The sequence below is a fragment of the Macaca thibetana genome, chromosome 14 (genome assembly GCF_024542745.1).
Source record: "Macaca thibetana thibetana isolate TM-01 chromosome 14, ASM2454274v1, whole genome shotgun sequence".
In the NCBI taxonomy this organism is placed as follows: Eukaryota; Metazoa; Chordata; class Mammalia; order Primates; family Cercopithecidae; genus Macaca; species Macaca thibetana.
Window position 1 is genome coordinate 28,840,118 of NC_065591.1, and position 26,977 is coordinate 28,867,094.

At 45.8% G+C, this 26,977-nt stretch overlaps 2 protein-coding genes across 45 annotated transcripts in view; one reads left to right on the top strand and one right to left on the bottom strand.

Annotated features, from left to right (window-relative positions):
- COMMD9 (COMM domain containing 9) overlaps nt 1-26,977 on the top strand; it is a 1,186,740-nt gene that overhangs the window by 1,048,582 nt on the left and 111,181 nt on the right. The window contains exon 1 of one of the 39 annotated variants that reach the window (XM_050759479.1): nt 13,583-13,586. The exons of the other annotated variants lie outside the window; for them this stretch is intronic. The gene's annotated coding sequence lies outside the window, so the exon portion shown is untranslated. Of the gene's footprint in view, nt 1-13,582; nt 13,587-26,977 lie in introns of those variants that run through there. 39 annotated transcript variants of the gene reach the window in all.
- Nucleotides 1-26,977, bottom strand: part of PRR5L (proline rich 5 like) — a 182,120-nt gene that overhangs the window by 57,980 nt on the left and 97,163 nt on the right. For 4 of the 6 annotated variants that reach the window (XM_050759437.1, XM_050759438.1, XM_050759442.1 and 1 more), the window contains 2 exons: nt 10,256-10,544; nt 8,137-8,217 (listed from right to left, as the gene is read on the bottom strand). In XM_050759437.1, coding sequence (XP_050615394.1) covers nt 8,137-8,217; nt 10,256-10,419 — 245 coding nt within the window. In that variant the 5' untranslated portion in view covers nt 10,420-10,544. Of the gene's footprint in view, nt 1-8,136; nt 8,218-8,328; nt 10,189-10,255; nt 10,545-11,432; nt 13,770-26,977 lie in introns of those variants that run through there. The other 2 variants (XM_050759441.1, XM_050759443.1) reach the window with 2 other exon arrangements.

Consider the following 26,977-nt stretch of genomic DNA (forward strand, 5'->3'; position numbering starts at 1 on the left):
GAGGGAAATCACCTCGGACAGAGTCAGTCTGCCTTGCACACAGAGAAAGACCCAAGGTGGCGAAATCCCTCTCCTTGTCCCAACTCTCTTCCCACATGAGATTAAAGACCCAACTCTCTTCCCACATGAGGTTAAAGAGGATGAGGCAGCTTGCAAGAAGTGCTGCAGGTTAGCCAAGATGAGTTGGAATAACCATATCAGTAGTTAACATTTCTGTGCCATTTGGCAAGTAGGGGTTCCCTAGCCCTGCACCCTGGCCCTTTGGCGAGATCCGCCCAGACCACCTCAAGATCCAGGAACAGCAGAGGTCCTCCTCCAGAGTCCTGTGCCCAATGCTGTAGCCGGTCAGTGCCCATCCAGCCTGATTGCTGAATGTCCTGATATCACCCACCTCACTTCTGCGATAGGATATGTTTCAAGGAGACAGCTTCTCTTAAGTCAGAACAGACAGAAAGACTCCCTCCCCTTCTCTGGTCCATTCCATGGGAACCCATGGGAGGTGGTATCCTTGACTCAGGACATGGAGTACTCCCACCTTTTGGGTGTCTGCATCCTAGTGGGTGGCAATGGGAACAGTGAGAAACATGGGAGGAAACTGACAAAAGAGCATTTATTGAACTCCTAGTTATGTGGCTCACTATGCTCAGCAGTCTGCACACAGAATCTCAAATTCTCCAACAGCCTCACAGGTAGGAGTGTATCCTCATTTTGCTGATGAGATTGATGCTCAGAGCTTTGCCAGGGGCATACACTGGTAGATCCCAACTCAAATGGAGGCCAACCTAACCAGGCAGTGGTACCCCCCATGCCACAGGGGCAGGCAGGCAAGGAAGGGAGGCAAGTGAGTGTATACTGTAAAGTCCAAGAAAGTCCCTCTAAAGCCAGCAGCCAGGCCTCAGCTCCCCTGACAAGCTCCATGCCAGACCACGAGTCCAGTGCCCAGATCTGACCTTTCCAGAGAGGCTGGAAACCTGGAGTTTTAGGTGAGATGTCCAGATTTCTAAACAACTCTTAGGCCAAACACCACATGCGCCGACCCCATGGGTTTCCAATCTGCCATTTCTAACAACCCTTCTTAACCTGAAAACCAAGTCTGTTTCTCAGCCACAGCAGATACAAGGTAGGAACACATCATCAGGCAGAGTCACCCAGATCAAGAAGAGACCTCATCTTAATCCCTCCAAAACTAGGCTTCTCAGAAGGTCAATGCCCCCCTCATGATCTATTCATGAACCTTTGCCCAGGTACATCAAGCCCAAATCTGGATAATGCCAGCTCTGTGTGGCTCTTGCAGCCCACTTACTAAGGGTTTAAGGACATGGGAGACTTCGGTTCAAATCCCAGCTCAGGCTCTTACTGGCTACATGACTCCGGGCGAGTTATTTCACCTCTCTGTATCTGTACTTCCTCCTTGTAAAACAGGGATACGGTATCTATCTCACAGGGTGTGGGGAGTTTTAAAAGAGTTGACATATATGAAGCACTTGGAGCCTGGCACATACTCAACGCTAAGCAAGTGTCTGCGGTTATCATTACCTTGTGGCATCAGGCCAGGGACTGGTCTATGATATCAGCCTGTGAGCTGGATCCAGGCTCACCTTCCTCCCGTCCCCTCCCAGCTCTCCCCACCACTGTGGGTCCCCCTCTCCTACAGTCAACAGACTCTGTTAAAGAGATGGAAAAATTGGAGGTGGATTTCCCTTTGGGTTTCCGGCAACCAACTGACTCAGAAGGAAGATATTTCAACTCAGACCTGTCAGAGATCAAACACAATTCTTGGAACCTCCTCTTTCCTTGAAAATCTCTGGGGTTTTCTTCACACCACCTCCTCCCTCCCAACAAGAACAGAAGCAGGGTGGTTGGAGAGAGAAGGAAAATGTGCGTTTCCTGTCTCAGGCCGGCTGCAGATAACTCATCTCTGGTTTCCGGAAACCTCACCTCTGAGCATTTATTTCTGCAGAGAAAAAGTCCTCCCAGGGAGTTTGAGGAGGCGGGAGGGCATGGAGTGAGTGGCGGTGGCAAGAATGTTAGATGCTCAACTGCCCTTTCTGCCTGCTCCCGCTTCCGATTTCAACTTGGGTATCACTTTCTCCTAGGTCTAATTATGTGCCCATCCTCCACAGGCTCCCAGCACTCCAGATTCCACCTTCACCCCTCTAAAAGCATTGCCTGAGAACTACCTGCCCAGTTCCTCTCTCATTCTGCTGTAAAAGCTCCAAGACACAAACCACCTACTCAATGGCCACCCCAGAATACAGCCCAGTACTCCACATTTATTCAATAAAAGAATCAATGAATCAATGGCCCCTCCTTCGACACACACACCCCAATACTCAAAGACTGAATAAGAACTTATAAGAACATTGGCAAGCAGGTTCTTCAAAGAACCAGCAAACATCAATCTTGCTTTTTTTTCACACTTTTCTAATTCTTCTCGGTCGCATAAAATCAGTGGGAGAGTTGGCAGAAAAGACTGTTTAGGGGGAGTGCACTCCTCTCTAAAGTCAGCTTAGCTGCCCTCGTTCCTGGAAGGGCTCATGAAACCCAAACCTCTAACCCAGACTTGTCCCTGCTGCCAAAACGCAGCCACATCAGGGGTGAGGGTGGAGAGGGGTGTTAAAAGCCGCACTAATACCCCACAGAGAATTCAAAACAAGAAGATTCCCAGAATCAGCCCGGACTCCAGCAGATGGAAATTTAGGGAAGCCAGAATTGTTGATTGTGATGCCTGGGGATTTAGCCAGAATACATCTATTCTGAAAGGTCATTGTCTTACCTTGAGAGAGATTACAACGTGCAAGCTATGCCTCCTAAGGCAGTTTCAATAGGAAATATTCTGATTTATGGTTTTCATATCAACAGACCATGTGCCCTGACTTTTACACAGGGCAACACTGGCCACTGTATTGAGGTGAAACATTTCTGTCGGATTTTTTTTTTTTTTTGAGACAAAGTCTCACTCTGTCCCCCCCACGCTGGAGTGCAGTGTGGTATGATCTTGGCTCACTGCAACCTCTGTCTCCCAGGTTCAAGCAATTCTCCTGCCTCAGCCTCCCAAAAATAGCTGGCTGGGATTACAGGCACACACCACCATACCTGGCTAATTTAGTAGAGACAGGGTTTTGCCATGTTGGCCAGGCTGGTCTCGAACTCCTGAGGTGATCCACCCGCCTCGGCCTCTCAAAGTTCTGGGACTACAGGGTGAACCGCCACACCTGGCCTGACAGATGTATCCTGTTGTTGTTGTTGTTATGGAGTCTCGCTCTGTCGCCCAGGCTGGAGTGCAGTGGCGCAATCTCTACCTCCTGGGTTCATGTCATTCTCCTGCCTCAGCCTCCTGAGTAGCTGGGACTACAGGTGCCTACCACCATGCCCAGCTAATTTTTTAATATATATTTTTAGTAGAGACAGGGTTTCACCGTGTTAGCCAGGATGGTCTCCATCTCCTGACCTTGTGATCTGCCCGCCTTGGCCTCCCAAAGTGCTGTGATTACAGGCGTGAGCTACCACGCCCAGCTGGATTTATTCTTACAGTGTGGAGACACCTGCCTTTGGATCCAATACTGTGTTTTAGAACTTGACCTTCCTCAGTCCCAAGTTCTTCCTCATAGTTACTTCAAAGTCTATGTGCTAACATTTAAAATAGAGTCTATTTTCAAAGACATGTCTTAAATGGAAAGACCACTTATAATAATGACTGCATTACAAGACCCAGCTACATAAAACATCTTCCTTCCTAGTCATCCTTTGCATTGGCTGCTATTTAAACAAATTTGTATTTTCCAGGTACATACTAACTCCACAGATAGAAAGTGGCCAGGGTGGCTGGGATGAGTGACCCAAAGAACGTGATTTAGGCTTTGACCCCAGACTTGGATACTCCATCAAAAGTTTATTACCATTTGGCTTGAGTAGAATGGAGAACTGAGAAAGTCATTTCCTCTTGTTCTTTTCTCTGTGGAAAGGAGAAACAGCTGGCTCTCCTTGTAAGAACTTAGCCTCACCCAAACTTCAACTCCAGGCACCACTCTGAGGATTCTGTCCCAGACTCTCTAGTTCAAAGTGAGCTCACCTCATCCAAACTGCTCGAGAAGTTTTTTCTGAGACAGGATCTTGCTCTGTTGCCCAGGTTGGAGTGCAATGTGCATCGTCATGCCCAGTTTTTAATTTTATTTGTATTTTTTTGTAGAAACTGGGGTTTCATTATGCTGCCCAAGCTGGTCTCAAACACTTGGACTCAAGCGATCCTCCTGTCTCAGCCTCCCAAAGTGGTGGGATTACAAGTGAAAGCATGACACCCAGCCAGGAGAGGGTTATACACAGCACTATTCATGGGGAAATTCATCACATCAGCCTGTGCTTTCATGCACTATACTCACCCATTATGTATCACTTTACTATTTCTTAAGTGTTCACAGTAATAAGAATCATATGGCTAACATTTATTAAACTTTATTAAATCACCAGACCCTGTACTAAGGATGCTTTTAGCATTAGCTCAATCCTCCCAGTGACCATGAGGTTAGGGCTATTATTATCCTCATTTCCTAAAAGACAAAATAGACTTAGAAAAATGAAGTCACTTGCCCAAGGTCACGCAGCTAGCCCAATCTTGATCCCTGATCTTTCTGAATCCAGAAACTGCTCTCTTCGGTTAAAAATTTCTATTAAACCTAGCACAAATCTTCTTGCATGTAAGAGGACTGTCACAACTGAAAAATGGGCTGAAGAACTGAGGCCTCTCTGTTTGCACATCTCTTTCTGACATCCCTACCATTCTGTGCCCCACCCTCTCCACCAGTCCTGCCTCAATCATGTTGAGTTGATAGATCTATTCTGCAAACAAGTCTTCCGAAAGGAAAATCAAAACCCAAGTGTCTACTTGAATGTAACCAGAGAGCAGCCTATTTTAGTGTTTAAGATGCTGGAATAAAGGCAGCTGTGTTTACCTCCACACAGGCACTTGCTGATGTGGGAGGGCTGGCTTTATTCAACTTGGGACATCCAGGTCACATTCAGTCCCTGGGAGATACTTCACATCCTCAGTTATAATCTGCGTCTCTGATGTGAAAGCCTATCTCCATTCTCAGGCCTTCTCTAATATAGTGTGGCTAGAATACCAGGTACAGAAAAATGGGGAAGAAAGCTCTGATTTTTTTTTTTTTTTTAAGCTTTGGCTTACTCTGGGCTCAATTTATATCTGGGCAAATAGTTTCAAACCTCAACCATATGTAGTTCCCACTAGTCTGAAAAATCACTCAAGACACAGAGGACATCTAGTAGCCCTAACTCCAACACTGGAAAGGAGGGCTGGGGGAGTGTCATGCTCCTCAGGATGGGTGTTAGTCACAGAATATGATAAGAGATGGGCTCACAGAGACCTCAGGAAAGGAACGATGGCAGAAAAAAAGATCAGCTTAATCCCTCTGCCAGCATAAGACCTCTCTTTCTGACACTACAATATTGCCCAAAGAACAAAGGTGTTGCTATGCATCCCCCCAAAATTTATATGTCAAAGCCTTAACCCCCAATTTGATGGGATTTGGAGATGGGCCTTTGAGAGATACTTGGGGTTACATGAGGTCATGAGAGTAGGGCTCACATGACTAGTGTCCTTATAAGGGACATCAGAGAGTGAGCTCTCCCCATCGAATGCAAAAGAGGTCATGTGTACACAAAGTACACATCTGCAAGCCAGGAAGAGGGCCATCACCAGGAATGGAAATGACCATCACCTTGATCTTGGACTTCCCAGCCTCCAGAACATCAAGAAATACATTTTTGTTATTTAAGTCATCCAGTCTATGTATTTGTTATGGCAGCCCCAGCAGACTACTAGAAGTATCTAAGTCAGAAAGGAGTTCAAATCATTATGCCACTGCTCATTGCTGTGTGACTTTGGACAAGTTATTTTATTTCTCTAATACATGATTTTCTCATTTATCAACTACTCATAACAAAGGGCTGTGGGGAGAGTTGAATGTGTTGATGTAGGAGGAAGGTACCTAGCATTTTTTGGGGACTCAACACCCCGAAGCAGCAATACCTCCCCAATGCATGCAACGACTAGTATCATAAAAGGGCAGCTTCTTGGCCATATTCAGTCCACAGATGTGTTTTGTTTGGCCTGCACCAATGTTTGGGGAAATTTGGATTTACCAACATTTGAAAGTCAGAAAATTTCACATAAACATCTCAATTTCCAGTTCTTCTTGAAAAATAAGAGATGTATCACAGGGCCTGTGTTCTGCCAGGGTAATCCTCTTTCGACAGAGGACAAGATCTCACCGCCCGGCACCCACACCAGCTTCACCCATTCAGAAGACCTGCTTGGTACCTGAAGTCTTTTGAGTTAGCAGCCCCTGGGCTACCTGGGCTAGTGAAATCTGGCTTGGCCTGTACTTATCCCAGCTGTCCACAAACAGAGCTTTTAAGTACAATTTCAGGATCAGCCTCCCAAAGTGAAGAACAATTAGCACATTCCTGAGTCACTGTTTTATTTATTTATACTTGTATTGTGAACTAAAGAACCTCATGGAAAGGCCAGAATTTTAGTCCTTGGAGAAAAATGAAGCTTGGCAATGTGGGGGTTGGCTGACCCAGATTTGCCCCTGTCACTCAACTTCTTGGGGCCTCAGTTTCCTCCTTTGTAAAATGAGGCCTTGGGCTAGATATCTTTTGTCTTTTTCCATATTTATATAAGATGTGAAATTCAAGAACATGGATGGAAATTTAATACAATTCTAAAGACTTTAATGAAAGTAGAGCTCTTAAAACACCCCATTGACCTTAAAGCAGGCCTTAACTAACTGTAAACAGGACCAGAACAATGGACTTGTTTATTGTTCTGCCCACTCCAGGGTTGGGTCTTTAGCCTTGAAGTTCTGCACTTAACATATCCAGAAACAAATGAATGCCAGGGCCTGAAAAGACCTGATGGAGGCCAGGCGCCGTGGCTCATGCCTGTAATCCCAGCACTTTGGAAGGCCAAGGTGGGTGGATCACGAGGTCAGCAGTTCAAGACCAGCCTGGCCAAGATGGTGAAACCTCATCTCTACTAAAAATACTAAAATGAGCCGGGCATGGTTGCAGGTGCCTGTGATCCCAGCTCCGGAGGCTGAGGCAGAGAACTGCTTGATCCCAGGAGGCGGGGGCTGCAGTGAGCCAAGATGGCGCCACTGCACTCCAGCCTGGGCAACAGAGCAAGACCCCATTTCAAAAGAAAAAAAAAAAAAAAAAGACCTGATGGATCAATCTTCTATCCCTAGACGATCCTGGTGCTCTGAGCCCTGCCTGACTTGCTGCTCTCATTTCACCAAAACACAGACCTAACTGCACAACTACCCAACTTTAGGTGCTCTACGCACGTGGATGGGCCGCCTTTTGGTTCCTTGCTCACTGCAACCACAGGAACTTTGCATGCGCAGTTTCTACCAACTGGAGGCCTCTTCACCTAGGTAATATCCGTGGATGTTTCAGATCACAGCAGCAGCATCACATCCACCCTTCCTGGCCTCCTTGACAAAAATCAATCATTCTAACATATGCTTTCATCACATCAGCTGTGTTGGAGTAGCTGTCTTAGTTGCGTTGTTACATTTCACATGTGTGGCTAGTTGACTCATGATTCCCTTCCCAATGAATATAAATTCCAGGAGGGCAGGGTCCATGTCTGTCTTTGGTCCTTGTTGTCTCTCCAGTGCCTGGCCAACAGAGACGCACTGAAATGTTTGCTGGTAAGACACTTAGTAAAAGGAAGAACAGCGATAAAGCCCCAAGCAGTCTGGTTCCAACAACCAAGCTGAATTGCCTATTATGGTGCCTAATGGTTAGGAGGGGCACAATAAATGCTTGCAGAATAAATGACACCTGCCATCTATCAACCCTCTACCCCTTCCCCCACAAAACACACTACATACTGAACAAATGATTCTCTCTGGATCAGAAGTCTAGACAGATACAGGTCTCAGAACGCAACAGCCACGAAAGCAGCGTAGCTGACAGAAGAAGCAATAAGAGCCAAGCAGGGAAAAAAAAAAAAAAAAAAAAAACCCTTAAGGCTCCTAAGGGGGTAGCCCCTCTGCCCCTGCCCAGGCTTATACAGGAAAATGGCACCAAGTCTGGCCTGCCACATACCTGATGTTTTCGTTCAGAGCATAGAGTTCGTTGCTTTGCAAGCCGCCCCCTTTGAAAACGTTGATCACAGCAGTCTGAACGCTACAGGAAAAGAGAATAACCCCCGGTTAGAGAATCTCTCTTCTTGGGCCATTTCAATAGCAGCTCAGGGCTGAAGGTGGGTGGAGTGACCAGGAAGCTCATAGCACAAACCTGGTCACACATTCCATCCATCCTCCATTTCCTCCTCAGTGTCCTTGGAGAGAAAGGAAGACGGAAGCCGAAAGGACTCAAAAGCAGCCCCCGCTTTCTTGCAAGCCGGCAGGTCTTCCTCCCTCACCTCGCTGGCGGCCCTGCTGGTGCAGCCACAGTCAAGCGCAGGCAGTGGGATCTGACTGCAGGAAACTGCATGGGCCTGTGAGATTCCAAATGGCATTTCCTGCAAGCAGAAGCTGACCCATGCCTGGGGTTCTTTCATAGCCACTGTCTTCACAGGGAAGCTTGGTGGCCTTGAACTAACATGAACCAGTAATTCCTTTCCTTTTTAACAGCACTTTCCTTGGAAGAATTTCCCGCAGGCCAGCCTTACAGGCCCCTCATATTTCCACTCCTGTAAGGTGTACCCGCAGCAGAGTCAGACCCTTGAGAGGCCGTATCAGGGCTTACTCCACAGCCTCTAGGACGACAGCCCAGTGTTTCAGCAAAGGAGCTGCTTACAATCTTGTCTGTATTAAGGGCCCTGGCCTTTTCTTTAAAGAACAGGGATCCATTTAACACCAAAACATTTTGGAACCCCCTCTCTCCATCCCTATCATCAGAGTCGTGCTTTCTGTATCCATTCATTGAAAATATCCATAATGGGTTGGGCACGGTGGCTTACACCTGTAATCCCAGCACTTTGGGAGGCAGAGGCAGGCGGATCACTTGAGGTCAGGAGTTCGAGACCAGCCTAGCCAACATGGTGAAACCCCGTCTCTACTAAAAATACAAAATCAGTCAGGTGTGGTGGCGTGCACCTGTAAAGCCAGCTACTCAGGAGGCTGAGGCAGGAGAATCGCTTGAACCTGGGAGGCAGAGGTTGCAGTGAGCCAAGATCACACCACTGCACTCCAGCCTGGGTGACAGAGCAAGACCGTCTCAAGAAAAGAAAAAACAAAAAAAAAGAAAAGAGAAAAGATCCATAATGAGCCAAACTATAAAGAATTCAGTCATGCTTCAAAATAATGATGCATTTAATTTCTCCAAACAGTATCTATAAAGATTTGAAAAACAGTAGCCCACAAGCATATAAGACATAGTGCTGATTCAGTCTGCTCAATTCTTGGTGCACAAAAGGTTGGCTAGACACCTGACAAAACTCTGTGCCTCCTCTTCTAAGCACCTGTGGCTCACAGGTCTTCATAATCTTTGGTTTATGCCACTCATTTAATTTTTCACAGACATGTTTTATCTTCCCAAGTAGGAAGTGGGAAGTAGGTTACTTAAGGTTACTTATAGAAGCCCACTCTCGGATATGCTGACAGTTTCAGGTGTGACTAATGAGCATGACTAGTGACTGTAATTCCAGTACAACTGTCCCAGTCTGGTAAACTGACTCTGACAGGCCAGAGGCTCTCAGCGGTCTATTTTCTGGCCACTGAAACAAAGAAAGCTAACAGACACACTGGATGTAAAAAAACCCTCCTCTCTTGGCCAGGTGTGGTAGCTCACACCTATAATCCCATCGCTTTGGAAGGCTGAGGTGGGAGTGATCCCTTGAGGCCAGGAGTTCAAGGGCAGCCTGGGCAGTATAGTGAGACCCCAGCCCTTAAAAAAAAAAAATTTTTTTTAATTAGCTCGGTGTGATGGCATGTGCCTGTTGTCCCAGTTACTCGGGAAGCTGAGGCAGGAGGATCGCTCGAGCCCAGAAGTTTGAGGCTGCAGTGAACTATAATTGCACCACTGCACTCCAGCCTGGGTGTCAGAGTGAGACCCTGTCTCTAAAAAAAGGAAAAAAAAAAGAAAATTTGCTCTCGTCATCATTTACCCCCATCATCACGACCTTCCCAGAATCAGCAGAATCTCAGTCAGCCCCTGGATGCCTCCCTCCCTGCCATGGCCTTTGGCAGCCCTCCACCCCACATCCTGCGGCCTCCTTCACCTGTTCCAGGCTGAGCTGGAGCTCAGCTGCAGAGCCTGCCGAGTCGCTTGGAATCGGGGAAGGTCGCTGAGCACAGGGGAGCTCATGAAGCGCGGTCTAGGCCTGCGGAAGGAGCCCATCTTGTGGAACTCGCCGGGCAGAATGGGAGCGAAGCCACGGGTCATAAGTCCTGGTGACAGTTCAGCTTCACCTCTAGGAGCAGGAGGTTCTGAATGCCCTCGGAAAGGGCTTTTCCAAGGGCTGCCTTCAGGTGCTCAGGCTTTCTTAAAACCACAAACGTAGCCAACACCTGAAAAGAGAGGGCAGCTTTTATTGAGAACTCCTGGCCTGAGAACACCTCTTAGAGGAAGTTGGCTGGGACTTTCCAGCCTAACTACCCCCAAAACAACTGTGGTACCCAGAAATAGCATCTATTCCCTTGCAGGTTCCCATTCACAAGTTGGTACAGATCTCTTTTTCGTTGTAACAGTGTGGTCACCCTCAAGTGGGAAGACAGTGACAATGGGGCCAGGCTAAGGCCAGTCCTGCAGAAAAATGATTTCTAAGCTGTGCTAGACTCTGGTTCTAATATGCACCCATCAGTTTGGGCACTGCCTGGGTTTCTGTGGCCCATGATGTTGTGCAGTAAGAGATAGATTTTTTTAAAATGTCTCAAGTAGGACACAAGAGCTCCTCATCCTGGCATTGATGACCTTCCATGATACACCCTTACCATGCCAGTCTGAATGTATTGCTCAGTTTTTCTCAAAGTATCAGTGTCTCTTCACTCAGGCGCATCTCACCTTCCCTTACCTGCTATTCCTTCACTCATTTCAACAGGACACACTCACTGAATGTTTGCTATTTATTAACCACTGTGAGTTGCAGAACATCCAAAGATTTCTAAGACCAAATCCCTGCCCTCAGGGTACTCAGTCTATGGAGAAGATAACTATCTTTTCAAGTATTCACTCATGCAATTAATATTTATTGAGCAGCTACTATGCACAGGCACTCAGGCACTGGGAGCTATAAGATGGCTCCAGAGGCCATGGTGCCCTGCCCCATGGAGCTCACAACCGGCAGGCACTCTTCTATGTCATGCCTGATCCTTCCACCACACTTTTGCTCATACCAACTGCTCCTCTTACCCAGAATTCTCTTCCTTTTTCCCTCTGCTTATTTAAACCCAACTCACCCTGCAGGGTTGGGTTCAACGACACTGTCCCCTTGTAGCAGTCGCTGGGAGACTTCGCGGCTTCACAGTTAAAGGCAGTGGCTTCAGGTTTGAGTCTTAACTTGGCCACTCCCAAGTTGTGTGACTTTGGACACACTGAGTCTAAAGTCCTCAGCTGTTACTAATGCCCACTTTCCAGGACTGGAGAGACGAAATGAGATCACGTGACATGGCCGGCAGACTGGCACAGCCATGGGCCTCAAGGACTGGCTATTTCCATTCGGATGAATTTCTTTCTTTCCTCGACACCTTTGGACCTGTAATTTCAGTCTCTTATTCTTTAGTGACTCTAAAGTCTAAATGAATGACTTAAAAGGTGAGTATTAGAGTTCAGCAGAGTGAAGGACAAAAGGAAACACCACGAATCTCATAGTCACTTTTTACTTAGGGGTTTAGTAGGTTTAGCCCAGAAGTATGTTCACTGACATCTCTCTCACCAGCTAAGTCTGCTATGTCCCAAAAACTAATGATGCAAGAAAAAGATATTCTAGCCTTAAGTCAACCTTCAGGTTGCCAGGGGAGAAGGTTTTTGCAACCCCAGCTGGTTAGCATTTGAAGAAGGGGGAACCGAAGTCTCAACTCCAAATCAAACATGCTGTTGTGGTCAGAAGAGTGAGTTAGGCCACTCAGATGGGCACGGAGGCAAGCCATCGAGAGGGCACGGGAGGTGTTAGCAGCTGTCTGCAGGCAACAGGCATCGCAACAAGGAACTTGTGATACGAAGAGGCAGAAAAGAAATGACTTGTCCTGTCTCTTAACTTTTTTCTTTTAAGGAAAAAGCAGACTTATGTCCTGTTTTTCTGTACAGTCTTTGCCCCTTCACCCCCTGCTCAGAATGAGTTCAACAGTTTCGTTAAACTTTATTAACAAAAGAAGCATAACAGGCCTGTCAAGTTTCAGAAGGTCTCAGCAGCTTCATAAATGCCACTGCCACTTGGAAAGATCTATATAAACCAACAAATGAGATGATGAAGAAAGCAAGCCACAGAAGGTCCTTCCGTATCCTTAAACTGGCTAGCTTTGGGATTTAACTCGCCCAGTAAAGGTCACACTAGAAAGACAGGATCCATTTCGCTGCCCTTCTTCAAATGGGCCTGCTAACTGCAATTCACCTGTGTAATTACAGGATATTAACTCCCTTTATGAGGATCTTAAACGAGTTAATGGAGCTGCCTCTCATTCCATGGCACTGGTACAGGGAAGTAGAAAAGTGAGCAGAATGGATCGTTCCAGGTGTTTACCCACCACCTTCCTGCCGAAACACCCACTTCTCCAGGAAACTGTAAGACACTGAGGATTGCAGGCTGGCTCCTGTACCCATCCACTTCTCAGTTAGTGTCCCCAGGCCGCCTAGTCCAGCAAAGCGCCAGGGCAGCTCCATCCACACACTCAGCCCCTCTTAAATAAGGGTCACTTTCAGCCTACGACTGTGGCTCCCGCGGACTCATAAACTGCAGAGTCACACACAACGAGTTGCCACTGACTCATTTTTCTCCTCCCGAATCCACCACTCTCAATGCTGACAGTTGAAGAGAATGTGAAGCTGTCTTTGTCTCCACCATTCCTACTTCTGGGCAGAGCCAAGAGACCTCCCCAGAGCAGCACAGGGAGGAAGGAGGAGGGAGCATTGACAAGAGTGCCCTAAAGGGAAACGATACACCCTGGGTTCACCTGCTACAGCGCTGGCCCCACCGGCGCAGGCCTGTCCTGACCTAAATCTGACAAGTCAGAAAATGACAGAACAGACGGGCCCTCGGAGTGGGGCCAGTCCAGGTCCCATTCACAGATGACAAAGGTATAGCAAAGAAACAAAGAAACTCGTCCAAGGTACTGGAGGCAGGAGGAGAGCTAGGACTGTGAGAGCTGTTCCCCGACACCTGTTTGAGCATGTTCCCCAGCTCCCACCTAGGCCAATCTGCAAACTCCTTGAAGACAGGCCTAGGGCTTCATTCACCTCTGCATCCTCAAGACTAAGCTCACTGCTTAGCCTGTAATCCCAGCACTTTGGGAGGCTGAGGTGGGTGGATCACCTGAGGTCGGGAGTTCGAGACCAGCCTGACCAACATGGAGAAACCCTATCTCTACTAAAAATACAAAATGAGCGGGACATGGGGGAGCATGCCTATAATCCCAGCAACTCAAGGAGCTGAGGCAGGAGAATCGCTTGAACCTGGGAGGCGGAGATTGCAGTGATCCGAGATCGTGCCATTGCACTCCAGCCTGGACAACAAGAGCAAAACTCATCAAAAAAGAAAAGAAAGGGGAGGAGAGGGGAGGGGAAGGGAAGGGATGGGAGAGGAGAGGAGAGGAGAGGAGAGGAGAGGAGAGGAAGGGACGGGAGAGGAGAGGAGAGGACAGGAGAGGAGAGGAGAGGAAGGGAGAGGAGAGGGGAGGGGAGGGGAGGGGAGAGAAGAAAAGAGATGAAGGAAGATATAAGAATTAAGAAGACATTGGCTAGGCCGGGCACAGTCGCTCTCATCTGTAATCCCAGCACTTTAAGAGGCCAAGGCAGGCGGATCACCTGAGGTCAGGAGTTCGAGACCAGCCTGGCCAATATGGCAAAACCCTGTCTCTACTAAAGGTACAAAAATTAGCTGGGCATGGTGGTGTGTGCCTGTAGTCCCAGCTGCTCAGGAGGCTGAGGCAGGAGAATAGCTTGAACCTGAGAGGCGGAGGTTGCAGTCAGCCAAGATCGCACCACTGCACTCCAACCGGGGCGACAGAGCGAGGCTTCAATCTCTCTCGGAAAAGAAAAAAAAAAACAAAAAAGGCATCGGCTGCCTGGCTGCCATGAAGCCAAGCATTGTCTCAATACATAAACTTCCTCAACCCTCACAAAATACCACTTGAGCTGGGCACAGTGGCTCATGCCTGTAATCCCAGCACTTTGGGAGGCCAAAGCGGGCAGATCACAAGGTCAGGAGTTTGGAAATCAGCCTGACCAACATGATGAAACCCCGTCTCGATTAAAAATACAAACATTAGCCGGTGTGGTGGTGCACCTATAATCCTAGCTACTCAGGAGGCTGAGGCAGGAGAATAGCTTGAACCCAGGAGGCAGAGGTTGCAGTGAGCCGAGATCGTGCCACTGCACTCCAGCCTGGGCGACAGAGCAAGACTCCATCTCAGAAAAGAACAAAACAAAACAAAACAAAACACTTGAACATCAGAGAAGTAACCTACCCAAAGTCACACAGCTAGTGAGTGACAGATCATTGACTGGTGCCTCATTCCCTAGTCCACTCCCACTTTTCCATGCTACCAAACTCAGTCAGAAAACCAGAATTGAAGCCACTAAGTTAGGAACCAAATTTCATATCAAAAGTTCAATCTCATGCCCCTGAGATAAATAAACTGGCATAAGGAACTCTATGACCATACTTGATGGGGCAAGAGGAGTGGTGAGAAAGGATGAAGGAGAAAGCACAGCTGCCTTAGACACCCACTCCCTACTAGCTGTGTAACCTTGATCAAGTTACTCGACCTCTCTGAGTCTCAAATTCCTCCCACATGAAATGACCCTGAGTGACTGCCTGAGGGTTGGAGGAGGATTAAGTGAGTAAATATTTGTCAAGCGCTTAGAACTGTACCTGGCAAATAAGTGCTACCTAAGAGCTTGTTCAATAAATAAAATCATGTTGTTGCAGTTATTCCTAAACTGCCAAGCTGTGACAGAAGTAGGGATACAACAGCAGCTCCCTCTGCTTCTGGTAACCCAGTGGCATCTGGAAATACTCCACTGAGGAGCAGACAAGTCCTCTGAGCCCCCATCCCCATCACAGTACACCCAGGCTTGCCTCCTTAGCCCTTTGATAACTCATGACGTTATTTACTGATCCTACACCTCTGTAGCAAGTTCCTCAGTTTGAAAGTGTTTTTCCACCCACAGTTGTGCTTCTAAGTCTTACCTCAATCCTGTAAGGCAGATGGAGCAGACAGTCTGTCACACATTAGAAAACTGAGGCCTGAGCAGGTGCCTGACTCGGCCAAGGCTGGATAGCTGTCAGGTCAGGGACTCAGCCCCGGCCGGGAGCCTCCCAGCCTCACACCTGGCTCACTGTTGAGCCTGCCAGGAGATTCCTTTTATCTTTTTTCCTATATATTTCAAAATATTTTCATTATGAAACATGCTTTAAGAGTTTATACACACACAAACATATATTTTAAATAATAATAGTAGACCAGGCATAGTGGCCCACGCCTATAATCCCAGCACTTCGGGAGGCTGAGGCAGGAGGATTGCTTGAGCCCAGGAGGGTGAGACCAGCCTGGGCAATGTAGTGAGATCCTGTCTGTACAAAAAATAAAAATAAAAATGAATTGTTCAGCGATGGTAGTGTTTGCCCGTATTCTTAGCTACTCAGCAGGCTAATCGCTTGAGCCCAGGAGTTCGAGGTTACAGTGAGCTGTGATCTTGTCACTGCACTCCACCCTAGGCAACAGAGCAAAACCCTGCTTCTATTTTTAAAAAAAAATGAATAAATAAATAATGATAATAAACTAGTACCTACTTAAGAAATAGAATGTTACCTTGGAAACTCTGTGTGCCCCTATTTTTCTGATAATAGCATACTTGGTCATATATTACAAAAAACATAAGAATTCACATAACTCTATAACATACATAGTGAAAGGCCTCTTTCTAGCCACTTAGTATAAAGCAGCGCTATCCTGTAGAACTTCGAGATGACACAAATGTTCTGTATTTGTGCTGCCCAATATGGTAGCCACTAGCCATATATGGCCATTGAGAACTTGAAATGTGGCTAGTGCAAGTGAGGAACTGAATTTTAATTGCATTGAATTTTTAATAGCTGTACACATGTGTACACACACATTCTTGTTAATATGCTAATAAGAATGAGTAATGTTTTTCTTTCCTTTTAATAACACGTCATGGCCATCTTCCCATATCACTACATATTGATCTACTTTATTATGTTTAATGGTAGCTTGACTATTCCATTTAGGAGGTATTACGTTTTATTTAACTAGTCCCCTATGGGTAGATATTTAGGGAGTTTCCCCTTTTTTTGTTACTGTAAAGAATGAGCGTATCTGTGGGTCTTAGGGATGACATGACCACGTTTGTAAGGTGCCTTCTCAGCAGTGGAACTTCTGAATCAAAGGGCCCAGAAAGTCTTGCTATGACTCTAATACCCACCCCTACCAGAGCCTAGAAATAGCATTGCAGAAAAGATGTTGAGAAGTATAATGCTTATAGCTCTGAAGGATGTACAGCCACAAGTGTGTATCACTCAAGAGCTTTGGGGGCAGATAAACCCTAGAATCAGTGGTCACTTTGCCATTCGCTCACTGTGGTAGGCAGAAAAACATCTCCCGACCCCCTACAAAGATACAGTCACTTGTCACCAAAACTTGTGGATATTATCTTATATGGCAAAAGATGCGATTCAGATAAGAATTTTGAGAAGAGAAGCTGGTCCTGGATTATCCAGGTGGACCATAAACACAATCACAAGTGTCCTTATAAAGGGGATGCAGAAGGTACTAGGGACAGAAGAGGAGAAGACACAGACCCACATAAAGAAGAAGGTGATGTGGAGACAGAGGCAGAGAATGGAGTAATGCAGTCACCAGGAGCTGAAAGAGAAAAGAAGCAGATTCCCCCCTACAGGGAGTACAGCCCTGACCCACTTTAATTCTGCACTTATGGCCTCAAGAACCATGAAAGAATATATTTCTGTTGTTTGAAGCCATGAAAGCTGTGGTCATTTATTATAGCAGCCACAAAAAACCAATACACTCACAGTATGACCTTGGATACCTCTGAGCTGCAGTTTCTACATCTCAAAAGTGGGAAAAGGAAGAGTTACCTTGGAGAGTTGTGGTGACCAGAAAGATTGTCTATGAAATACTTTGCATGGTTCCTGGAACTGTACAGGTGCTACACACAGGTGCAGTGGAGGCTGGGAGAAAAGTCACCCGAGACAGGCTGGTGTCACCACTTCCTGTGGAGCACTGAGCAGGTGATTTAGGATTTGCAAGATATTGGATGAGATGACTCAAGTAGGACTTAGAATGCTCCTTGAACATAGCAAGTGCTTGATAAATGCTACCTATGGTTTATTGTATTGCCTCCATTACTGTGACCCCTGTATTAGCCTGTTCAAACTGCTATTACAAAATACAGCAGCCTGCATGGCTTACACAACAGAAATTTGTTTTCTTGCAGTTCTAGAGGCTAGAAGTCCATGATCAAGGTGTCAGCAGGGTTGATTTCCTTTGAGGTCTCTCTCCTTGGTTTACAGATGGCTGCCTTGTAGCCATGCCCTCACATGGTCTTTCCTCTGTGCACTCATGCCCTTGATGTTTCTCTTTATGTCCAAATTGCCTCTTCTAGGACACACACACAAAAATGGAAAGACATTCCATGTTCACTGATTGAAAGAATCAATAGTATTAAAATGTCCATACTATCTAAAGCAGTCTACAGATTGAATGCAATCCCAATCAAAATACTAATGACATTCTTCACAGAAATAGAAAAAAAAAATCCTAAAATTTATATTAAACCAAGAAAGACCCAGAATTGCCAAAATCTTCCAGAGCAAAAAGAACAAAACTGGAGGAATCACACTACCTGACTTCAAATTATACTACAGAGCTGTAGTAACCAAAACAGCATGGTACTGGCATAAAAAACAGACACACGGATTAATGGAGCAGAATAGAGAACCCAGAAACAAATCCACACATTTATAGTAAACTCATTTTTGACAAAGGTGCCAAGAACATACACTGAGGAAACAACAGTCTCTTTAATAAATGGTGCTGGGAAAACTGGATATTCATATGCAGAAGAATGAAACTAGACCCCTATCTTATATATAAAAATCAAATCAAAATGGGTTAAAGACTTAAACCTAAGACTTTATACTATGAAACTGCTAAAAGAAAGCATTAGGGAAACTCTCCAGGACATTGGACTGGGCAAAGATTTCTTGAGTAATACCCCACAAGCACAGGAAACCAAAGCAAAAATGAACAAATGAGATCACATTGATTTAAAAAGCTTCTGCCCAGCAAAAGATACAAATCCACAAAGTTAAGAGACAACCCACAGAATGGGAGAAAATATTTGCAAACTATCCTTCTGACAAGGGATTAATAACCAGAACATATAAGAAGCTCAAACAACTCTATAGGAAACAAATATAATAATCTGATTTTAAAATGGGCAAAATACCTGAATAGACATTTCTCAAAAGAAGACCTACAAATGGCAAACAGGTGTATGAAAAGATGTGCAACATCATTTGATGTGGTTTGGCTCTGTGTCCCCACCCAAATCTCATGTTGAATTATAATCTCCACATATCAGAGAGGGACGAGGGACCTGGTGGGAGGTGATTGGATCATGGGGGCAGTTTCCTCCATGCTATTCTCATGAAAGTGAATGAGTACTCATGAGATCTGATGGTTTTAAAGTGTGTGGCAGTTCCCCTCTTGCTCTCTCTCTCTCCTGCCACTATGCTTCCCCTTTGCCTTCCCCCATGATTGTAAGTTTCCTGAGGCCTCCCTAGCCATGCAGAACTGTGAGCCAATTAAAACTCTTTTTGTTATAAATTACCCAGTCTCAGATAGTTCTTTACAGCAGTGTGAAAATGGACTAATATATCATTGATCATCAGATAAATGCAAATCAAAACTACAATGAGATATCATCTCACCCCAATTAAAATGGCTTTTATGCAGAAGACAGGCAATAGCAAATGCTGGTGAGGATGTGAAGAAAATGGAACCTTCATATACTGTTGGTGGGAATGTAAATTAGTGCAACCACTATAGAGAACAGTTTGGAGGTTCCTCAAAAACCAAAAAATAGAGCTACCATATGATTCAGCAATCTCACTGCTGAGTATATACCCAAAAGAAAGGAAATCAGAATATAAAGGAGGTATCTGTACTCCCATGTTTATTGCAGCACTATTCAAAATAGCCAAGACCTGTATGCAATCTAAGTGTCCATCAACAGACTAAAGAAAATGTGGTACCTATACACAATGCAGTACTCTTCATCCATAAAAAAGAATGAGATCCTGTCATTTGCAACAACATGGGTAGAACTAGATATCATTATGTTCAGTGAAATAAGCCAGGCACAGAATGACAAACTTCACATGTTCTCATTTATTTGTGGTAGCTAAAATCTAAAATGATTGAACTCACGGAGATACGAAAATGATGGTTACTAGAGACTGAGAAGGGGTATTTGTGGTGGGAGGAAGGGTGGATGTTAAACGGGTACAAAAATATAGTTAGGTAAAATGAACAAGATCTTGTATGTGATAGCACAATAGGGTGACTACAGTCAACTGTATTTTAAAATAACTAAGAGTATAATTGGAATGTTTGTAAACAAAGAAAGGAACAATGCTTGAAGTGATGGATACCCCATTTACCCTCATGTGATTATTGTGCATTTCATGCCTGTACCAAAATATCTCATGTACCCCCTAAATACACACACCAAGTACCCACGAAAATTAAAAATTAGAAGAAATGTTCTATGCCCAATGTCTCTGAGTTAGAGAAACTAGAATTTTGGTCCATATTCCTTTCTGAAAGACCAATGCTAGTTACATTAAGAAAAATTCCCTTCAAAAGCAACTTAAAAGTTTTGGTGCTGGCACCTCAGTTATCTGGAAAGCCCAGGCCCTGGGTCCAGGAAATTCCGTGGCAGTTACAGAGTTACTGGGAGGTATCACAGGCCTTGCTAACACTCAGCTCACATGAGTTTCTTCAAAAACTTCCACGATGTGTTTCTTGGAGAAAAAAGAATGTGTCATCTCACTTTCTCCTCACAGCTGCCACGGCCAGGGCATAGAGATGGGGCAAAGCCCTGCCTACTGGGGCAATGGGTAGAGGAAGATGCTGCACTTAGTGGAAAATGCAAATGAATTCCACTAGGGCTCCAACCTTTGACTCTGAAAAGGGAAGTAGAATCGTGGCTCAACAACTTAAAATAAAGAAGTAGGTGGCTTATAATAACTCTGAGGCTTCCAGGAAAAAGCCATTCTGAGTGTAAATAACAAAGAAGTCAAAGAAAACAGCCATGCCATCTGATGTGACTGCCTGGAAAACAAGGAGACACTAGTTCCCAGGGAAACAAGAGAGATGGCCTCTTTTACACATAACCCTCAGAAGCTTCTGCAGTCAGAAAGCCCAGCATGCAAATCCTTCCCTGGCCCATGAACACAGGAATGACCCAATGTCCTTCCACACCACCAGGATTTAGATAATGATCGGTCAAACTCAACTGATCCATTCTCTAATTGCAGTCAGAATGGTCTTTCTAATGACAACCTTGATGATCATGATAGCACCATTTACTGACTGCCAACTGTGAGGCGGGCACTTGCCATGTATTATCTCAGCATTTTAAAAATGAACTTACAGGGTCTTGACTTTTAGTGAAATAGAATAGAAAGTATTAGAGTGCATCACATCTGGAGAAAACAAATATATTCATGTTTACTGGGTTAAAATGTCTCATCTATTTCACACCTCATATGGCACTCAAAACTACATGAAAGCACCTGTTTGGGAGTACCTGTGTCTGATCTTACAACCACCAGAAGGTAGGTGCTATTACCAGCCCCAGCTTACAGAGAAGCAAATGGAGGTGTCTAATGTTTAACTGGTCTCAGGTCACACAGCTCATGAGAAAGGATGCTGGGACTAGAACCCAACAGTCCAGAGCCCACCATGCTTACGTCACTCTTTGCTGCAATGCCTTCAAATGTTCCCCACAAGTCTTAGAATAAATTCACAAACTCCATCCTCACAGCCTCACTTCTCACCACTCTGCAGTTCCTCTCATTGGCCTTCCTTCATGTCTTCCACCAGCACCTGCTCTGCCCCGCCCCAGGATCCTTCCATGTGCTGTGGCCTCTATGTGAAATATTTCCCGCCCTACTCCCCAGGTTCAAACCTGCACCCCCTTTATAGCCCACCATCACTCGCTCAGAGAGGCCCTCCTTTCTCCTCACCCCTGATTAGGTTCCATTACCCCCAGAGAGCACCCTCCCTACCTCCTTCGTCATCTTGTCATAATCCGCCTTAATAAATGACTACAGAATTATTTGTTACAGTTTTGTGAGGCCCATAAGGGCGGGCACTATCTGTCATGTTCTCAGGTACATCCCCAGGGCTTAGTACAGGGCTTAGTGAAGCAGGAATTCCATAGATGTTCTCTGAATGAGTAAATGAGCCAGGTGTATGTGAAGCATCACTGCTAAGAGACAGCAACTATAAGTAGGTGTCGGCTCAGAACACCAACATTTAAAATTACATGGGCATTTTGGGAGGCCGAGGCGGGTGGATTACCTGAGCTCAGGAGTTCAAGACCAGCCTGGCCAACATGGTGAAACTCTGTCTCTACTAAAAATACAAAAATTAGCCAGGCGTGGTGGCGAGTGCCTGTAGTCCCAGCTACTCGGGAGGCTGAGGCAGGAAAATTGCTTGAACCCAGGAGGCGGAAGTTGCAGTGAGCCAAGATCGCGCCATCGCACTCCAGCCTGGGTGACAAGAGCAAAACTCTACCAGAAAAAAAAAAAAAATTACATGGGGCTTCACCATGGGTAAACACCAGGGTATTGAAATCTGACTCACTTGGCTTCAAATCCAGCCTCTACAGCTTATTAGCTGGATGACCTGCATACGTTCCTCATAGGCTCTGAATTTTCAGTGTCCTTGTCTGTCAAATGGTTGTAATGCTTAAGTGCATGTTGTTAAGATGAAACTGAGATAACCTAGATCATGGCCTGGCCGTGAGTAGAGGCCCAAAAAGCTATAGTTGTTATTAATATTTTTAAACAACATTGTGTTCTTTGCAAAACTCTCTTAGGCTTCACAAGGTGATGGGTGGTGGGGTTGGGGGAGACAGGCACTCGCACGCGTCGTTGGAGGGAGAGCACTCTGACTTGACTGCTGCGGAAGGAAATGTGACAAGATCTATCTAAGTGACAAAGGCCATACCCTCTGACCCAACAAATCTATTTCCAAGAATTTTATTCAAGGCACATCAAGTGGCTTATGTAACATGGGTTTTACTGCAGCCTTGTTTATAACAACAATGAGCTGGAAATAACCTAAGTGCTCCCCCACAGGGAACTGGCCATATGTAAACTATGGTGTCCCATATACCGGAAGGCAAAGCAGCTCTAAGAAAGAGCTGACCTTGGGCCGGTCGCGGTGGCTCACACCTATAATCCCAGCACTTTGGGAGGCCAAGGCGGGCGGATCACGAGGTCAGGAGATCGAGACCATCCTGGCTAACATGGTGAAACCCCGTCTCTACTAAAACTACAAAAAATTAGCCAGGCGTGGTTGCGGGCACCTGTAGTCCCAGCTACTCGGGAGGCTGAGCCAGGAGAATGGCATGAACCCGGGAGGCGGAGCTTGCAGTGAGCTGAGGTCTTGCCACTGCACTCCAGCCTGGGCGACAGAGCGAGACTCCGTCTCAAATAAAAGAAAAAAAAAGAAAGAGCCAAACTTGAATGAAAGAAAGGCTAAACACAGAGCCACGTGTACATTATGCTACCATCTATGTAAAAAAGATAAAAAAGAGCATTTACCCTTTTCATTGCATGTGCGTAAAATGTCTCTGGAAGGGCAAACCGGCAACAGATAACACTGGTTTCCCCCAGGGCAAGGAGCTGGGTAGCAGGGACACAGTAGGCAAGCCTTTTCTCTACAAGCCCTTTTGGACTTTTTGAATTCAGAAACATGAAAATGCCTTACTTCTTCAAATAAATAAGTGTAAAGGCAATAGTGACTCCCCTAACCTCCCTTCCACAAAAGGAAGACAACAAATAAAGGTCATATGATTTCTTCAAAGTCACCCAGCTGTTAGGAGGAAGTCAAGATTCAGCTTCTGATCCCAAGCAGGACTCTAGCAATGACAGTTCATTCATTTGACACCAATTTTATGTATTCAGCATTTATTCCACAACAGGAGTGACCCTGTGCAGGAACATATGCGCTAGCAAATAAACACTGGCAGGAAAAGTCGATGAAAGGAAGAACCAATTTCTTTTCTTTTTTCTGCACTATGCATCATGAACAGGCCAAAAGGGCCAGGCTGGGACCAGCTTAGGGAGTGAGGCAGGTGTGGACAGTAAGCTTGCTTTACTACCAGCACCTGCCCTGGCTAAAGGAGGCAGCCGCTACTCAATCTGATCCGGTGTTTGCCATCTTCGGATATAAGCCCGGTTTTGCCAGATCTGATATTTCCCAGGAAAAGCCAAAAATCCAAATTTTTAGAAACGTGCAATCACTGGATTTGTAAGTGTTGGCAACTAATTCACCAGGCCAACCAGCACTTTGAAGGCCAAACATGTAGGTTTATGACCTTTACTCTACCCCCATCACAGCTGCAGCCTCCAGTCTTCTCAGAGCTTTTATGCGGGGCCTAAGCCAGGTATAAGGTAAGCCCGCACTAATCAGTCCCTGTGGCCTTGGGCAAGTCACTTCACTTCTCTGGGTCTGCTGACTCACCAGTTAATTAACGGTTTGGCCCAGCTGATGGCCACGATGTTCTTTCACCATCTCTGGCTGTGCATTCAGCCCCTACCCTGGGAGCCATACACACCGAGAACCTTTGAGAGAGGAGGCAGGGACTGACACCCTAACACAACACAAACTCAGAACCCTCCCTCAGCCATGCTTGAACTCCCACCTACCACATTATCTAATTCACCAGCCTCTTAACTTAGCGGCTCTCTGTCTTAACTCACTCTCAACCCATTATCGATGTCTCTATGAAGCCTCACGTATGACATACTCCCTCCCCTATGTATTATATACACACCCAGATACAGGGTAAGCCAGCAGCACCCAAGATATTGCTAAAGGAAACACACAGAAAGCACAACCCTCCAAGCCAGCAAAGGAGACTAGATCTGGACCCCACGCCTGCCCCAGGGCCAGACCACTGGATGGAAACTAGATCACAAGTAAATTTTCAAAAGTGGTGGGGCCATTTGGTCAAATCAATTGTTTACCATGGCTATTTTATTATCATTATGACTGCTAATTAGAATAATATTAACTATCATCAGAAGCTGGCCAGGATGGTCAGGACTGTGTCAAGCCTCTATTTGCATCTATTACCTCAGTTAATTTCTACTCTGAAACAATGAGGTAGGTTTCATTAGGCTCGTTTTGCAGATGAAGAAACCGAAGCATAGGGATTCACTTGCCCAAAGGCAGAAGACTAGGAAGGGGGACCAAGAGGCAAATCCTATATGATTTCAGAGCCTGAACTCCTGACCCCTCTGTTTTAAACAATGCTCATGTGTGCCACACACAGAGCTGAGAGATTAAACGCCACCCGTTGCTTCCCTTCATAAACATCACCCATAGCTTCTTACCTTAGAGCAAGAGGACTCTGCCCCTCAAGCAAGGAGTCTTTGTTTCCTTGTGGCACCCACAGACCAGGCTGCAGTTGTTGTGTTTATTTACTTGTTCAGTGTCTGATGAGCCCTAACAGGATGGAAACTCCTTAAAGGCAAACATCTTGCCCGTCTTGTTCACTCTCATATCCCGGTGTCTAGCATGGCACTGAGCACATAAAAGGTACCCAATAAATATTTTTATTTTATTTATTTTTAACATATTTTTAATTATTTGTACTTTTTTTTTTTTTGAGACAAGGTCTCACTCTGTCACCCAGGCTAGAGTATGGTGGCACAATCACAGCCCACTGCAGCCTTGACCTCCCGGCTCAAGCAATCCTCCCACCTCAGCCTCCTGAGTAGCTAGGACTACAGGTGTGTACCACCACACTCAGCTAATTTTTTGTAGAGACAGGTCTTGCTGTGTTGCCCAGACTAGTCTTGAACTCCTGGCCTCAAGTGGTCCTTCCATCATGGCCTCTCAAAATATTGGGATTACAGGTGTCAGCCACCATGCCTGCCCAAATACTTTTAAATGATGGAATAAAAGGTGCACTTCCAAGTCACCAGGAAGAGTGGCCTTCCTTTTCCTGAGAGATCAGAATAATTTTCTTTGCTGCTGACTAAACTTGGGTCCACCTAAGCATTATTGTCCACAGGGACGTAGACCTGGGCCACATGGGTGAGCAATCCTGAGCCTGTTTGCTGGTCAGTGGAGCCTACAGACATAGCAGAGCAGAAGTGCCTGCTACACAGCATAGCACATTTGTTTCTATTAAGGACCAATCTTTGCAACTCTTAGGAGACAACAGCCGGACAGCTGGCCAAGGAATGAACACTGACTCTTACAAACAGGCAAATGTTAAGGGTCAACTGTGAACTATGGAAAGGGCTCAACAGGAAGCAAGAGACAACTTTCTCAGGCGCTACTGGAAACTGAGTGCAGACAGAAGTGTCTGAGAGTCCAAACTGGCACAACAATAAATATTAGGGCAAACAGGATACACACTCAAGTGTTTATCTCTGCTTAACAGTGTTCACTAAGTGTCCACAGGATTCAGAAAGCTGACAATTTGGACGCACCTAGAAGTCATTATATCATCACGTCATCATTGCATTGGCCTGCAAGCCACTGTATAATCACCAGAGAAATCCCCTTCTGTGGTACAAGTTAAGCAAAGCTGTGGGAAATAACCACACATCTTATTTACTCATCTATAAGCCCACTTTAAGTATCAAGTTTCTTGGAGTGCATATTGTCTGGGTGTGGCCCACAAATGTCATCCAGAGTGATTCTACAGCGCCTACCAGATGGTAAGCCAAAAAGTCTAGACACAAGCAGTAGCTAAGACTGACCATTACGTGAGTGAGTAATTACATTTCTGACATGTAACGTATATAAAACCCTGGTGAAGGAAAGAGTAGTCAAAAGCTACAGTCTGGCAGCCAACAAGAGTTTTAAGTGTGGGAAAATGTGCTCCAGATTAAAATGTGCAACTTTAAAAAATTAGCTCCACTCTCTCACTGCAGAAATAAGATAAAATGTTTTTTTCATAAGAAAAGGAGATGAGGCTGGGTGCAGTGCCTCACACCTATAATCCCAGCACTTTGGGAGGCCAAAGTGGGAGAATCCCTTGAGGCCAGGAGTTTGAGACCAGCCTGGGCAATATAGCCAGATCCCATCTCTACAAAAAAATATATATAGCCAGGCACGGTGGTACATGCCTGTAGTCATACCTACTCAGGAGGCTGAGGCAAGAGGATCCCTTGAGCCCAGGAGTTCAAGGCTGCAGTGAGCTATAATCACGCCACAGCACTCCAGCCTGTGTGACAAAGTAAGACACTATCTCCAAAAAAATATAAAAGAGAAAAGAAAAGAAAAGGAAGGAAGGAAGGAAGGAAGGGAAAAGAGAAAAGAAGAGAGGAGAGGAGGGGAGGGGAGGGGAGGGGAGGGGAGGGAAGGGAAGGGAAGGGAAGGGAAGGGAAGGGAAGGGAAGGGAAGGGAAGGGAAGGGAAGGGAAGGGAAGGGAAGGGAAGGGAAGGGAAGGGAAGGGAAGGGAAGGGAAATTTCTTCTCAGGTTG